Source organism: Micropterus salmoides, unplaced genomic scaffold (assembly GCF_014851395.1).
Source record: "Micropterus salmoides isolate LMB-PRFRI ecotype aquatic unplaced genomic scaffold, ASM1485139v1 Ms_hic_scaffold_18, whole genome shotgun sequence".
NCBI classification, from domain to species: Eukaryota; Metazoa; Chordata; class Actinopteri; order Centrarchiformes; family Centrarchidae; genus Micropterus; species Micropterus salmoides.
The window spans coordinates 1,361,590-1,376,564 of NW_024040928.1; the positions used below are offsets into that span (position 1 = coordinate 1,361,590).

General features: G+C 41.4%; 2 protein-coding genes across 2 annotated transcripts in view; both read right to left on the reverse strand.

Annotated features, from left to right (window-relative positions):
• Window positions 1-9,274, reverse strand: part of LOC119908647 (zinc finger protein 292-like) — a gene marked incomplete in the record, with an annotated part of 18,916 nt that extends 9,642 nt beyond the window's left edge. The window contains 4 exon segments of the mRNA XM_038726456.1: window positions 311-446; window positions 748-826; window positions 1,027-1,181; window positions 9,076-9,274. Coding sequence (XP_038582384.1) covers window positions 311-446; window positions 748-826; window positions 1,027-1,181; window positions 9,076-9,240 — 535 coding nt within the window.
• Window positions 9,275-12,297: 3,023 nt separating this feature from the next.
• On the reverse strand, window positions 12,298-13,579 carry LOC119908664 (5-hydroxytryptamine receptor 1E). Its single transcript, XM_038726492.1, has one exon. The coding sequence runs from the start codon at window positions 13,504-13,506 to the stop codon at window positions 12,370-12,372; it is 1,137 nt and encodes a 378-aa protein (XP_038582420.1). The 5' UTR covers window positions 13,507-13,579; the 3' UTR covers window positions 12,298-12,369.
• Window positions 13,580-14,975: the final 1,396 nt, after the last annotated feature.

Below are 14,975 nucleotides of genomic sequence, written 5' to 3' on the forward strand. Positions count from 1 at the left end.
CATCCTCCCATGGTTTGAGAAACTCTCATGGGCTTTGCCTTCCCCATTGTATTTGATGTGTTTTCCTTGTTTGCAGAGCGTATCTATATTTAGTGGTGTTTGCTCTAAGTTGCTTATTATAGGTGACACTAAAGCTGATGATACACAGGGCAACTTTTTGAGCAATGTTTCTGGCCAATCTTGCCGGTGGCATGAAAGTTGCTCCGTGTATCATCAGCTTAATGACACTGTGGTGGAAAAACATTACGTATGCATCCCTTCATTTTTAGTAATATTTGTAGGACCTCTGAAAACCAGTTCAGGAACTCACCTTGTTCAGTCTGCAGGTTTGCGCCAGACAAAAGGCCCTGCAAGACCCTGTTGGTCCAAACACCGTCATGCTGGGCCAAAGCAGACAGCAGGGACAGCTCAGTGATTCCCTTCTCCTGCAGCTTACTGTAAGCAAACTGGAAACAACAGGAAAACTCCATGACTTGATGCAGATCCAGATGGTATCTGATGTTTGAGTCTATTAGCCAAGCTTTTAAATTGAAACTGAAAAGCAAATTTACGGAAACATAACAAATTGGTTAACTAAAGGGATATTTTAACACTGGATTTTTAGCTGGCGTGTCTACATAGTGTCAATCACTTGAATACTGTATAAACAAAGGAAGTTGTGGGGTGATGGTGTTTTGTGAAAACTTCAGTCTACATACATTACATAAATCTACATTTCTTTCTTAAAGTGAGAATAATGAGCTTTACCTGGACAGATGACTTAAATTCTTGCCATAAGCCATCTGGAACGTCATTCTTTAGAGACAGCAAAAGCTCCACAAAACTCCTGCAGAAGGAATGGGCAATCAACAAAAACATGATACTGATCTCCACTTTTAACGTGAACACCGAAACTTGATAGAACGAACAAGAAAGCTATCATTTAGCTTTTGTAACAGGGTTACATTCAGCATAGTGCATTCAGTGACTGATTATGGGTGTAAACTATACATTATCAACAATTAATCACATCTTAATGGTACTTACAATGAGAGCCTCTCAACCACAAGAGGAACACTTTCACACTGCAGGGAGAGGTATGGAGAGGCCTGGGCGTAACTCAACAGGGCGGCTATGTACACTTCCACCAGTGGCAAAGGCTCTTCCTCTATCCTCCAACGGCCTGCATACTCCAGCAGTGTCTATAAAGAGGGACCAACAGTTTAAGATAACCTGTTTGTACTGAAAACCTTTACAAACACTCTGAAAATAAAAACAAAGTTGGACATTTAGTACAAGCAGTAATCCTTCCAACATCCATTAAGTCTGACAGAGCTTGTTCTACTTATACCTGCCATATAGTGAGGAAAATAAGTATTTGAACACCCTGCTATTTTGCAAGTTCTCCCACTTAGAAATCATGGAGGGGTCTGAAATTGTCATCGTAGGTGCATGTCCACTGTGAGAGACTTAATCTAAAAAAAAAAAAAAAAACAGATATCACAATGTATGATTTTTTTTTAACTATTTATTTGTATGATACAGCTGCAAATAAGTATTTGAACACCTGTCTATCAGCTAGAATTCTGACTCTCAAAGAGAGAAAGTTAGTCTGCCTTCAAAATGTCCACCTCCACTCCATTTATTATCCTAAATTAGATGCACCTGTTTGAGGTCGTTAGCTGCATAAAGACACCTGTCCACCCCATACAATCAGTAAGAATCCAACTACTAACATGGCCAAGACCAAAGAGCTGTCCAAAGACACTAGAGACAAAATTGTACACCTCCACAAGGCTGGAAAGGGCTACGGGGAAATTGCCAAGCAGCTTGGTGAAAAAAGGTCCACTGTTGGAGCAATCATTAGAAAATGGAAGAAGCTAAACATGACTGTCAATCTCCCTCGGACTGGGGCTCCATGCAAGATCTCACCTCGTGTGGACTCAATGATCCTAAGAAAGGTGAGAAATCAGCCCAGAACTACACGGGAGGAGCTGGTCAATGACCTGAAAAGAGCTGGGACCACCGTTTCCAAGGTTACTGTTGGTAATACACTAAGACGTCATGGTTTGAAATCACGCATGGCACGGAAGGTTCCCCTGCTTAAACCAGCACATGTCAAGGCCCGTCTTAAGTTTGCCAATGACTATTTGGATGATCCAGAGGAGTCATGGGAGAAAGTCATGTGGTCAGATGAGACCAAAATAGAACTTTTTGGTCATAATTCCACTAACTGTGTTTGGAGGAAGAAGAATGATGAGTACCATCCCAAGAACAGCATCCCTACTGTGAAGCATGGGGGTGGGTAGCATCATGCTTTGGGGGTGTTGTTCTGCACATGGGACAGGGCGACTGCACTGTATTAAGGAGAGGATGACCGGGGCCATGTATTGCCAGATTTTCCCTCAGTTAGAGCATTGAAGATGGGTCGAGGCTGGGTCTTCCAACATGACAATGACCTGAAGCACACAGCCAGGATAACCAAGGAGTGGCTCTGTAAGAAGCATATCAAGGTTCTGGCGTGGCCTAGCCAGTCTAAACCCAATAGAGAATCTTTGGAGGGAGCTCAAACTCCGTGTTTCTCAGCGACAGCCCAGAAACCTGACTGATCTAGAGAAGATCTGTGTGGAGGAGTGGGCCAAAATCCCTCCTGCAGTGTGTGCAAACCTGCTGAAGAACTACAGGAAACGTTTGACCTCTGTAATTGCAAACAAAGGCTACTATACCAAATATTAACATTAATTTTCTCAGGTGTTCAAATACTTATTTGCAGCTGTATCATACAAATAAATAGTTAAAAAAAATCATACATTGTGATTTCTGGATTTCTTTTTTTTTAGATTATGTCTCTCACAGTGGACATGCACCTACGATGACAATTTCAGACCCCTCCATGATTTCTAAGTGGGAGAACTTGCAAAATAGCAGGGTGTTCAAATACTTATTTTCCTCACTGTATTTACTAGTGTCTTGATTATCTGACCACTTGGGTTACTTAAGTTGTGATGTTGTGTCCACAGGTTTCAGGTGAACAAGAAGTTATCATAACCAACAGGAGTAAAGGGGCAACCCCACAAAGAACAAACCCCAAATTCAAGAAAATAATTTAAGAAATCCCTAGTTTGTAAAGAAATAAATCCTCAACAATATTAAGATGTTTGTATTTACTGTAAAATATGGCTTGTTATTCTTCACATAATGGATGCACAATGGTTAGATGTGCATTCCTTCATAATAATTTATTCTTATGAGGTAAGATAAAACACCTACTCAATGTTCCTGCTTGTAGCATCCTAGTCATTATGAACGTTCATGCTGACCTTGGTCAGAAAAAGAAATGCAGTCTAGTCAGATTGGATACCTGCAGGAGAGAGCAGCCTGCAGGGGAAGAGAACCAAGCCAAGTACAAACACAGCTCCATTTACAGAGCATGCTCTCTGCCTCTCAGCTTTGGCACACTCATGATCTCCCACCACAGCATTTCCTCAGGGTTCTTTACGGTTTAACACTCACACTTACAGGTTCTCTCTCTCTCTCAATATTTCAATTTTCATAAAACGGTGTTCAATTACTGCACTTCTATCCAGAATATACCAAACTTAGCAACAGACTCAGGCACGCGATGTGGGGACTTCAGAATGAGGGAACATGTCACGGTTTGTCTGTCTGACTCGCTAACTGCTTATAAACTGAAGCTGTCAGTGTTAGCTTAGTGTTAGCTACTCTTGTAAAAACACTACAAGTTGTTCTGCTGCTGTGTGTTGATTTAAAATCCGGCAGTTGTTGAATTCATTGTGACAGGAGAAACACTGTAGACTCCTTTACAAGACTCCTCTGCATGTCAGTTGTTGGGCTCACTGTAGTTACCATCACTATCTTCTAAAGACTCATTTGTATCAACTGTGCATGGGGTCACTGTATATATTTGAAACCTTTATAACCTTTAATTTTAATGCACATCTGACATAGTTTTCATTTATTTACCTAAGGTATTGGCTGGTACTATTTTAATGCTCATGCAAACAAAAAGTGCACAGTGCTGCTAATTTTATTTGTGGTTTTCAATATAAAACTTGGTGAAATGGTTTCAGCACATTTTAACCATACCGCAATAACACTTACTGATCATTTTGGTTACTGTAATCGTAATGTGAAATTTCCATTCCATCTCTATTACTAGGTACACTGGCACAAAGTCAGGGGTTTGGTAGGCATCTCGCCAGGTGTATAATTAGGGCTGCACGATTAATCTAATTGCAATCACAATCGCGACGTCGTTATGTGCGATTACAGAACCGCAAAAAGTGTAGGATTTAAGCAGAAAAAGTGTGCTGTGTCTGACTCTGCTCTCGCCGGCCAGTTAACGTTAGCTGTATTGCTGCCTTTTGTTTTGCAACTTTTTATAAAGCCGATGTCAGTCACTTCTTGTCAACCGACCAATCACAGCCTGGATGGGACGGGACATTAGAAAAAAGTTTGACGTACTGCAGCGAATCATTAAATGTTGAGCAATATGCTTATTGACAAGTTAGTACTTAGCATTAACAAATTAGAGACCAATAAAGATAATTTTGCTTGCACAAGGATTAAATAAATAATAGCGCCAGATTGTTTTTGACTTGAGGGCGCTGTTTTTATTCCCCTATCCAAGTCGGCAAAGTCAGCCACTTATCTCGAACACACCTGTTGACTATCAGTTATACAGCGTGCTAACTTGTGCGTTCAGAGATGACAGTGTTTCCCCTAGGATTGAGTTGTAGCAGCGGAGGTGAAGCGAATTTTTTTTTATGTGCGTAGTGCTTAGCATGTCTGAAAATAAAACCCCAACAAACATGTCTCAGCAGCATTGCTCGTGGGGATGCTCATTAGAACAGCTTAAAATTTCCATAGTTTTCTGTGAGCTTTAGATTAATGTTTTGGTGGTGGTCGTGGTAGTCATGGTCAGGGGGGTGGGGAGGTGGGGGGTTTACGTTTTCCAATGTAAAATATGTAATTTCCCATCATAGTGGGCCATTATTTTTTACCAAATCTCTGAACAAATAGTTGGAAAAGCTAGAGCAGATAATAAATAATTAAAAGATCAGTCTAGTGAAGAGGAACTACAACCATTATATTTGGGGAAAGTAATTTGGTTGGTTATGATACTCTCCACAGTGATTTTGCATTTATGGCACAGTATAGTATAGTTTTGGACATCCCCCCCTAAGCCTTAACGACAGGAAAACCCTGTTAATATGACGTCAGAATCATTACGATACGATTGTTCATGTTTGCCTTTTGTGTCTTCATTTTACAGCTTTTGACATTTGTATAGACATTACTATGAAAAAATAGGCAAGTCGTGCTACTCTTAACAGTCTGTCATGTAGAGATCCTTTGAAGAACGAGGAGAGGAAGCTAGCCAAGAGACCAGTGTTACCGTGCTCACATAGTGTGAGAGTGAAAATTAGTGACGCATTGATATAATAATAATGATTGTGTGAAATTTTAGTAGCGGCGGTCATAATTCAGCAGCAGCCAAAAAAAGAAAGTGTCCAAAGTCTGTCCACTTCAAGCTAAAGGAAACAACTCTGTAATGTTACCGTCCATCCACCGTAAAACGAAACTTTTGTCGCCTCGGCAACAGCACAACGGCGCCTTATCAGAAAGCAGCTGGTGTTCTGCCAGCGGACCACAAACAAGATAACAGTAACCTTAGCATTTAACTGAAATCATGATTGATTGTTGAGTTTGTTCTCCTTTTTGGGCCGTGAGTTGTAACCTCACAGTCAAGAGTTAACAGGGTGTCGGGGAGCTGCACCTTTTACCTCCCCTGCAGCTCTCTCTGTAGCTCAGACAATCCCTGCTACCTGGTGTGCTAATCCATCCTTTCAGCCAGATTCTTTGTCTTTATAATTGCCATCTTTATAATAAAAGACAGCTGTTTTGTGTGCAGGATCGCTCATTTCCCGTTTCACGTGTGTTTTCTTGATAAAAACTAATTATGATGAAGAGAGACCCTTTGGAAAGTGATTATAGTCTGTAGTTATAGATTTTTTAATCCATTAAACTTGCATCTGCCCATCTTTCAACCACGATGGCTGATAAATATGACGCAGCCAGATGTCAACTGCTGCAGTTATGTTTACATTAACATAAAACTTATATAAAATTGGCTTAGTCTCACATCTTCTAAGTTAATCAAACAAATACACGCTAGTAAGACATTTTACAGTAGGCAATAGTGTTGTCAAAAATATAGATTTTTTTTAATATATAAATTCTGAATATTTCAGCGGTTTAAATATTAATTTTCCACAGTATCGATTTCTGAAAATGCTCGACAGTGAGCCGATACACACACCGCTGCAGCGGCCACTTGGCCCCGCCTCCTGTCACTCACAGAGCTTTCTTCTTGTCTCATTTGCTCCGTTTGATTAGTTATTTTTTTCCCTGCCAGAGTTTTAACTCATCACTTGTGATTGGATGCTGGCAAAGGACAAATCCACAATTGATTCTAACACCTTTCAGGATCACTAAACTAACTACAGTGTGCTTTCTGCACTGAAACGTTATGTGACAGATGATTTCCTTTTCCTGGTTATGGCATTAGGATAAAACCTAGTTAGCAAAGGTAAATTTCATTATTTAGGTTTAAACTCTCAACTCATCAAGTTTGTTGTGTTTACTTTTATTACTAAATTAAAATGAAAGTAAGTCCAATTCAGAATCAGAAATACTTTATTGATCTCCGGGGGGAATTACCACATTGAGGCAAATAAATTTCCCACACATAATCCCGAGACCTGGAAAAATATCAAAAAGTCTGACTATTTTCAAACATTGGCCAAATCCGGTTGTTCTCACTCAAAGTGCTTCACCTTATTCACACACATGAGCACAGGCTAAGGTGCCAACTGCAGATCAGAACAGAAATAACATTCATACACATTCACACAGCAATGGCACAGCCACCGGGAGACACTTTGACTGGGGGAGCCTGGTATCAACCCACCAACCTTCCGGTTAGCAGACGACTGCTCTATCCCCTGAGCCACAGCCGCATAAAGAAGTAGTTCTGACGTGTGAAGTCATGTCAAAGAAGTTTTTGTGTTGCACAGATATCTAGTGAAGTTATCATGCTAACCGGTCCTGTGTTGTAATGTTATAATCTGTGTAATCAGTGGTGGGGGGTGGAGGTTGGGGGGTTGGGGGGAATGCTGCTCCGGGAGTAAAAGTCTGTTCAGATTTTGATAGTCTATTTAATGTTTCTGAAACATGTCGATGAGACGAATATCATTTAATATGCGCACCACAAATCCAGCAGCTGTCCATGTATAGCCAATGTGAAGGCATGACTTTGCAGGGTCCCTGGAACTAGTCTCCAGTAGTAGTAGTAGTAGTGTTTCTGTGTCAGAGTTGTCATGGCTACCATCTACAGGTGTGCTTGAAGTCACAGTGATGTTACAGGTAGGCGTCCTGCGTCTGACACATTCAAATCCAAAAGGACACAGTAAACTCATGTTTTTCCACAGCAACATCAAGTCTGTCATAAAGAAAACAATCTGTAGATCTCTACAATCTTTGTAATTTTAAAATAACTAGTCCAGTAGTACAGCAAAGTATATACACAACGGTACATCTTCTGTATTAAAGTTTCTCTCTTTCACCAAACTAATCGCTTCATTAACTCATTTTAAAAAACAAGCCTTGGTTTGTCTTTCTACTGTTCCAACAACCACCAGCTCTTTTTTTGTATTTTCTAGTTTGGTGGAAATGAACCCTTAATTGAGTATGTTAGATGTTAAAATATTTCGCCTCTCTGATGGCCGACCTTCCTTTCAATCCTCTCCCGCTTGACACCTCTTCTGTCCCCACCTGAACCAGCCGCGTCTTTGTTGTCCCCAGAGTCAGGGTCCTAATCAGAGCCAATGTAAATCACCTCTGTACTTTAGTCCCTGTCGTCAAACTGGCCTCTGTCGGTCTCTGAGGCTGTGTTCGATCCAGCAGTGATAACTGGGAAGCTGCTGACCCTGCCACTGATTTAGTTGTTAAACACACCCTCTGTTTTATAGATTAGACTATATATTTTCAACTTACTGCCACAACACCATGTCTCACTGGAGACACATTTACTTCCACCAAATCCACAAGCCAAGGAGCCCACTACACAAGTGGAGATGCTTGGTGCAGATCCGCCCTCCTCGTTCTCTCACTAGCTCACACAACAGCACACACATCTCTTTAGCCATTAAATTGTGCAAATGGCGTACTAACGGCCAACGTACATTGGCTGTAATTTATGCTGTATTGTTTTAGTATGCAAATGTGGTGGACGACGGTGTGCCTCTTCTGTAAAAGCGTGCGGTCGACTCAGAACGAAATTCATCGCGAGAGAAACGCAAATCATCGCCGTTCTCCGCCTGATCAAATTCGCTACATTTCACACCGGGTAGCGTTACTGCTGCCAGCATAGTTTGGGGCAATAGCTACAACAATCTCCATTACGAGGCAACACCAATTCGTTTTGGTAGCCTGAGGTCTAAGCTACCACAACGACAATCAGCGAAATGATTCTGACGTGCACGCGCATGTTGCCAAACATACAAGGCTAAAAGCTAACATTAATCTAACTGCAGGTGGAAGTGTTTTGGCTGATATGCTACCGTGCAACTGGGAATTATTTCCTCGCTGGACAAAACAAATGAAGAGAAATATTAGTATGTTGGAACCAGTCTACGATAGACAACTAGTTATGCGTAAATGTTTTTTAACGTTAGTGACATATTTGTTACCTGCCGCCTGCATTCACAGCTAACGTATGCTAGTAGCTCACTTTAAATGAGCTAGCCTCGTCAGCGGTCAGATTGAGTCCTATTTTGTACGCTCTACTTTACAGATCAGCCGAAGTTTAACCACTGCATTTGCTTTTATTCTGTAACGGTCAATGGACAAGACACTAAATACAACTACTCTGTCCATTGAAGCATTGTTTGTCTTTGAAATCAAACCTTTATCTGGATTATCAAGGAGTCAAGACGTAACGTTACCGTTATTATGAATGCTATATGGCTAGCTTATTGGCTAAATAGGCCTACGTGAGGGAAAATAACTCACCCTACAAAACGCCTGGCAATACTCAGAAGACGATTGGACTGGCGAGTCGCTGCTTTCTCTAATCACGACTTCTTGCAGTTCTTTCAACCGTTGTCTAAGTTCCCCAATCGTTTCACTGATACCGTTCTCAGGACTACGGTCCTGCTCGGCCTCCTCGTCCGCCATCTTCACACCAAGCTCTAGCGCGTACCACTACTGCGTAGTTACGTATGCAGCGCAAGGCGATGTTTACGTGATGATGAACACGCTGTCACGTAGTATAGTTAGGGTTAGTTAGGTCAGTCTGTCGTCGTTAAATGGCACAATGATGTCCCTCTTTCAGAAAGACATTGTCACCATCCCATATATAATCAATTAGTGGGGAAGATTTATTTCAAATATCAAGTGGAGAAAGGTTTGGACCATACCCTCAAGATACTTGAACGCAAACAAAACTCAAGACGTCTGTTATAAACTTCTCCATCGATGCTACCCAGCAAAACATTTGCAAAGAATAAGAAAAGACATTTGATAACTCCTCTTTCTGTGGACTTCATTGTGAAACAACCACACACTTATTTTGGAGCTGTCTATGTACTACTATTTTTTGGAAAGACTTTGCCCAATATATCAGCTCTAACATTTCTGCCCATTTTTCTCTGCTGTACCAATATGTGCTGTTTGGTTTTTATGATGTCTGCATTTTGAAACAAAAACAGTATTATCTCATAAATCTTTTTATTATATTAGCAAAATTCCACCCTAAACCTTTATTGAAAGTGTATTTTACTTTAATTTTGTTTTGTTTATAACCCATGGTCTATTTGTCCTTGTTTTAGAATTGCAGTCAAGAATAAAAAAAAATAGTATAGTTAGGGTTGATTGATGATTGAAATTTGTGAATGTACAATGTGGACAAACCACCGTGCAGATTAAAGCTGACTTGAGTCAACCGATTTCCGACATTTTGCGTCAGGGCTGTGATGTTAGATTGAGCCTATGAGCTGTAGCCTAATGACTAAGCAAATATTTCTCTGTGGTAATTACATTATTGGATCAGGTCATTTTCTGTTTGTGCTGAACAGCACAGGGACAGAATGCTGATCATATAAGTAGGTAGGTAGGTACATTTCAGAATCAGAATCAGAATCAGTTTTATTGCCAGGTATGTGTACACATACGAGGAATTTGACTCAGGATTGTACAATGCTCACGATGTGCTTACTTATACAATAATAAAATAATAATATAATAATAATCAAATAAAATCAGACACAAACTACAGAGTAGACAACACTAATATACACACTATGAACAAAACAATATAGACATATTGATTTATTGTCACAATATAACAGCTTATATAATGAAATTATCCTGGGCATAGTGGGTGGGCAGTACTGCTCTTTCTCTCTTCTCCATCACCTTCTCTTTTCTCTCAGTCTCCTCCTTTCTGGATTCATCAATTAGTTGTTTAGTCTATAAATGTCAGAAAATAGTGAAAATTGTTGATCAGTGTTTAACATAGCCCAAGATGACGTCCTCAAATGTCTTGTTTTGTCCACAACCCGAAGATATTCAGTTTACTGTCATAGAAACCAAAATATTTTCACATTTAAAAGGATATATAGAGATAGAGTTAGAGTTATGACTTTCTTAAAACAAGACTCAAACTGATCAAGGGATTTTCAAAATAGATAGCAATTAATCTAATAGTTGAAAACTACTACCTTAATCAATTTATCGTTGCACCTCTAATAGATCGCATGGATTTAGTGGTTTCCTTGAGTTGTTGATATAATCAAAGACCCATCGTGAGTAAATATTTTGTAGTAACAACAACATCATTCACTTCACCCACACACAAGCAATCAGGTGATCAGATGACCAATTCAGTAATCTTGGCGTTGTACAATCTTTGCTGCACTAAAGTTATTTTAGGTACTCTATCACTACTTTTATTTACCTCGGTGACCACGACTGAGGTCATAAGTTCACTTCCCTCCAATGCAAACTCCTGCAGCGAATATCTCATCACGGTGTGTGTAAGCTGTGTTTGTACACAGCCCTGGCTCCAAAACAAACAAAGACACAAAACTATTCCAGCCATGATGTGAGCATCAGTAATGATCAATGACTCACCCACAGACATTTAGCTTACTCTCTATTAGTACACCAAGACATGCTGTTGTTGTGCTGTTAGCTATAGTAGCAGGAGATCTGTGAGTATCTCTGTCTGGAGCTGTCTCGTCCCTCCCTGCTTCATGTTAGCGTCATGTTAGCTTCAACCCAAAACCTAGCTTACATTAGTTACATTACATGCTGTGATGTTGTTTGCTGCATAGTATTGTCCTGGTATTGTATTTCTCCAGAATCGTTTACCCCACCTTTAATGGATCTGGCTACAGCGTTCTTAGATAGTAACCCATTAATGGCAATGAAAGTTTCTTACAGACGTTCATGGTTCCCAGATGATGTATCATTGGTGAACCCCTGACTTGTCGTCGAGCATGATATTCACATTTGTTTGAGGGTTTTTTGTTAGAGTGAAATGTCTTGACAATTATTGGATGGATTGACATGAAAGCTGATAAGTCCCCTTAAGATGAATTGTTCTTACTTTTGTGATTCCCTGCTGTTCTTCTAATGATATCATCAGGTCTAAATTTAGATGTATCTTTAGTTTTTGTTTGTATGTTTTAAATCCTGTCCTGCCCAGCCTGGTATGCAGTATGAGGAACTGTATACCATGTTGTGCCCGAGGAGTTTTAGTTTAGTCCTTTGTTGTCTTTATTCTTTATTTAATTATGTCTGTGTATATATTTGTCACCAGGCCAGACAGGAGGGCAGAAATGGGGGCAGGGGGCACAAACATCACACAAACACCACAGAGAAAGGACATCAACTGCAAGAGAATGTGGGTGGGTTTGCGGGACAAGCCCTAGGGCAGGCCCAGGGGAGCCCAGTCCCCCCCAGCATGCACACCCACTCCAGACCCAGAGACCCAGAGACCCAGAGCCCCGAACCACAGGCCCCCCACACACCCCAAAAGCAGCTTAGCACAGCCCTGACCTGAAGCCCCCCAGTGGAAGTGTATAAGCAAATGGTGGGGATGGGGGCAATGAATGATAATGAATAAAAGCCTTGTAGTGAAATAATAGTATTTATAAATAATTATTTTATTGAGAAAAGCCGGATATATTGTTTGTTGAGATACTTTTTTTATTAAAAAAGCACAACATCTCACAGTAGACACACTACAAGTAAGTTGGACATGTACAGTACACTTCCCTTTTGGTGTTTTTAACCTCAGACCTATGCATGCTCTTTTCTCTTGAGTAACTTTTTAAAAGCCAGCTTAAAATCGTCATTGAAGCTGGTGTACAGCAGGGGGTTAATGAGAGAGTTAATATAACCCAACCAAGTGAGGAGGTCCGAGAGCAACTGAGAAGGCTGTAACACTTGCAGACCCACTAGGAGCTCCTTTAAAAAGAAAGGCAGCCAGCAGATGATGAAGGCCCCGAGGATGAGGCCGAGGATTTGTGCTGCTTTCCTCTCACGTGAGGTACATATCTGGTTCTTCTCAACCTGCCCATCCATGTGTGTCTCAAAGGATGGGACTTGGATAGTGGTGTTGAGTTTGTCAGTAGCCAGTGTGGGATCTGAGTCGGACAAGTCTGACACACAAAATGTGTGGGAGACACGCCAATGGTCTACAGAGTTCTGACTACCCATGCTGCGGCTGCTGAGGTGCCGAGAAGAACCGCGCTTCTGGTAAAGAGTTTTGGCGGCGTTGTAAATCCTGTAGTATAAGATAAGAATGATGATCATAGGAATGTAAAATGCCCCCAAAGTAGAGTATATTGTGTATCCTGGGTGGCCATGCTCTATGACACACTGTTGGAGGCTGCCACTGCTGGGCCTCTGCCTCCAGAATAAGGGTGGCATGGATATGAAAATTGAAATGATCCAGACTATTCCCACCATGACAGCGACACGTCGGGCCGACCTCTTGCGAGCATACTCGATAGCTTTGGTGATGGCCCAGTACCGGTCCAGAGCGATCACACACAGGTGCAGGATGGAGCAGGTGCAGCATGTCATGTCCATGCTCAGCCAGATTTCACATATCACCTGACCCAAGGACCACGTCTCCATGGTGATGTGGAGGATGCTGATGGGCATCACAAGGAGTGCCACCAGGAAGTCAGTGACGGCCAGAGAGCAGATGAGGTAGTTGGCGGGTAGGTGGAGCTTCTTGGTGGTGCAGATGGCGACAATGACAGCACCGTTGATGAGCGCAGTGGACAGGGTGAGGAGGCCGAGGATAACAACCACCAGCGCCATCCTGTCTGTGAATGGGACCGCCTGCAGGCTGCTGGCAGGTGGGCCGGTGCAGTTTGTGAAGTTGGGACCCAAAGTGCTCCCCCCTGGGTAGCTTTCCATATCCATCCCTGAGGCCCCAGGTTGGCCCCTCCCTCTCTGGAATCACTCCCACGGAGACAGTACTCTCTCAGGGGTCAAAGGTCAGTCTGAAACAACAAAACAGGCAAACAGTACATTAGAGGCAGCCAAAGTACACCTTTGGTGCTCTGTACCAGGTGCAGGGTGCTTCCTGCCTCCCATACAATGCATGCTGGGATACCTTTCAAACAAGTATGACCCTGAACCTGTTGGTGAAAAGAATGGAAATATATAGTACTTTTATCTTATGTTTATCTGTATGGCTGGTCTGTTGGTTAGTCCAGTGGATTCTATCCTTCCCAGATAAAAGGTACTTAAAAAATAAATAGATTTCCATGTTTTTTTTTTAAGTTCCATGAATATTTATGGTCCCAGGTAGGTGAGCCACAATATTTTGGTAATGTTTTTCCTTTGCACCATGAATATAAAATAGAGTTGTTGAATGCAGAGAGGTGAAGTTAATATGATCAATAGGTGCACAAGGGGAGGCTGAACCAGGCAGCCACTCTGGATAGCAATGTGTTTCAAGCTAATGCTGATGTGTCTCCAGAGAAAAAGCAGGTCACATGATAATTACAGCTTAATTGGTTAAAAAACAAAACAAAAACTAAAGCAATAGTGGAGTACCTAAACTACTGAAAATGGGATTTAGCCTGAATGAGACATTTTCATGTAGTTGCATTTAATGTACACCAATGAGCCATAATGTATTTTACATTATGACCACTTACTGGTCATAATGTAAAATGCACAGTCCTGACCCGTTGGGGCATGGACTCCACTTTGTACGCGCTGTGTGTTCTGACACCGTGATACCAGACCCAGCGTTAAACTTTTTAGCAATTTGACCAAAAGCAGCTCGCCTGTTGGATCGGACCACACGGGCCAGCCTTTGCTCCCCACGTGCATCAATGAGCCTTGGTGGCCAATGACACTGTCACGGTTCACAGCTTTTTGTTCCTTGGACCACTTTTGACCACTGCATACCGTTTTGGAGATGCTCTGACCCAGTGTTCTAGCCATCACAGTTTGGGCCTTGTCCAAGTCATTTAAATCATCACATTGCCCATTTTTCTTGCTTCTAACACATCAACTATGAGAACACAATGTTCACTTGCTGTCTAAAATATCTCACCCACTGACAGGTGCCATGGTAACAGGATAATCAGTGTTATTCACTTGTCATTGGTCATACTGTTATGGTGGATCTGTGTATTTGACACAATGAAAGAGGACCTCATGTCACAAACCTGCAAATTGAAACATACTTCTACCGCTGGAAGTGAACCGTTGACATTGCAATCACATGGAATGCACCTTAACCATTTAGCTATTAAGACATGCCATGTTTTATTGTAACCATACATGTATTTGATAACAGGTAATATAGATGTACATGTCCTCTATGTACTATATATATACAGATGATTATGTGTTCCTGTCGTTACCAATAATAT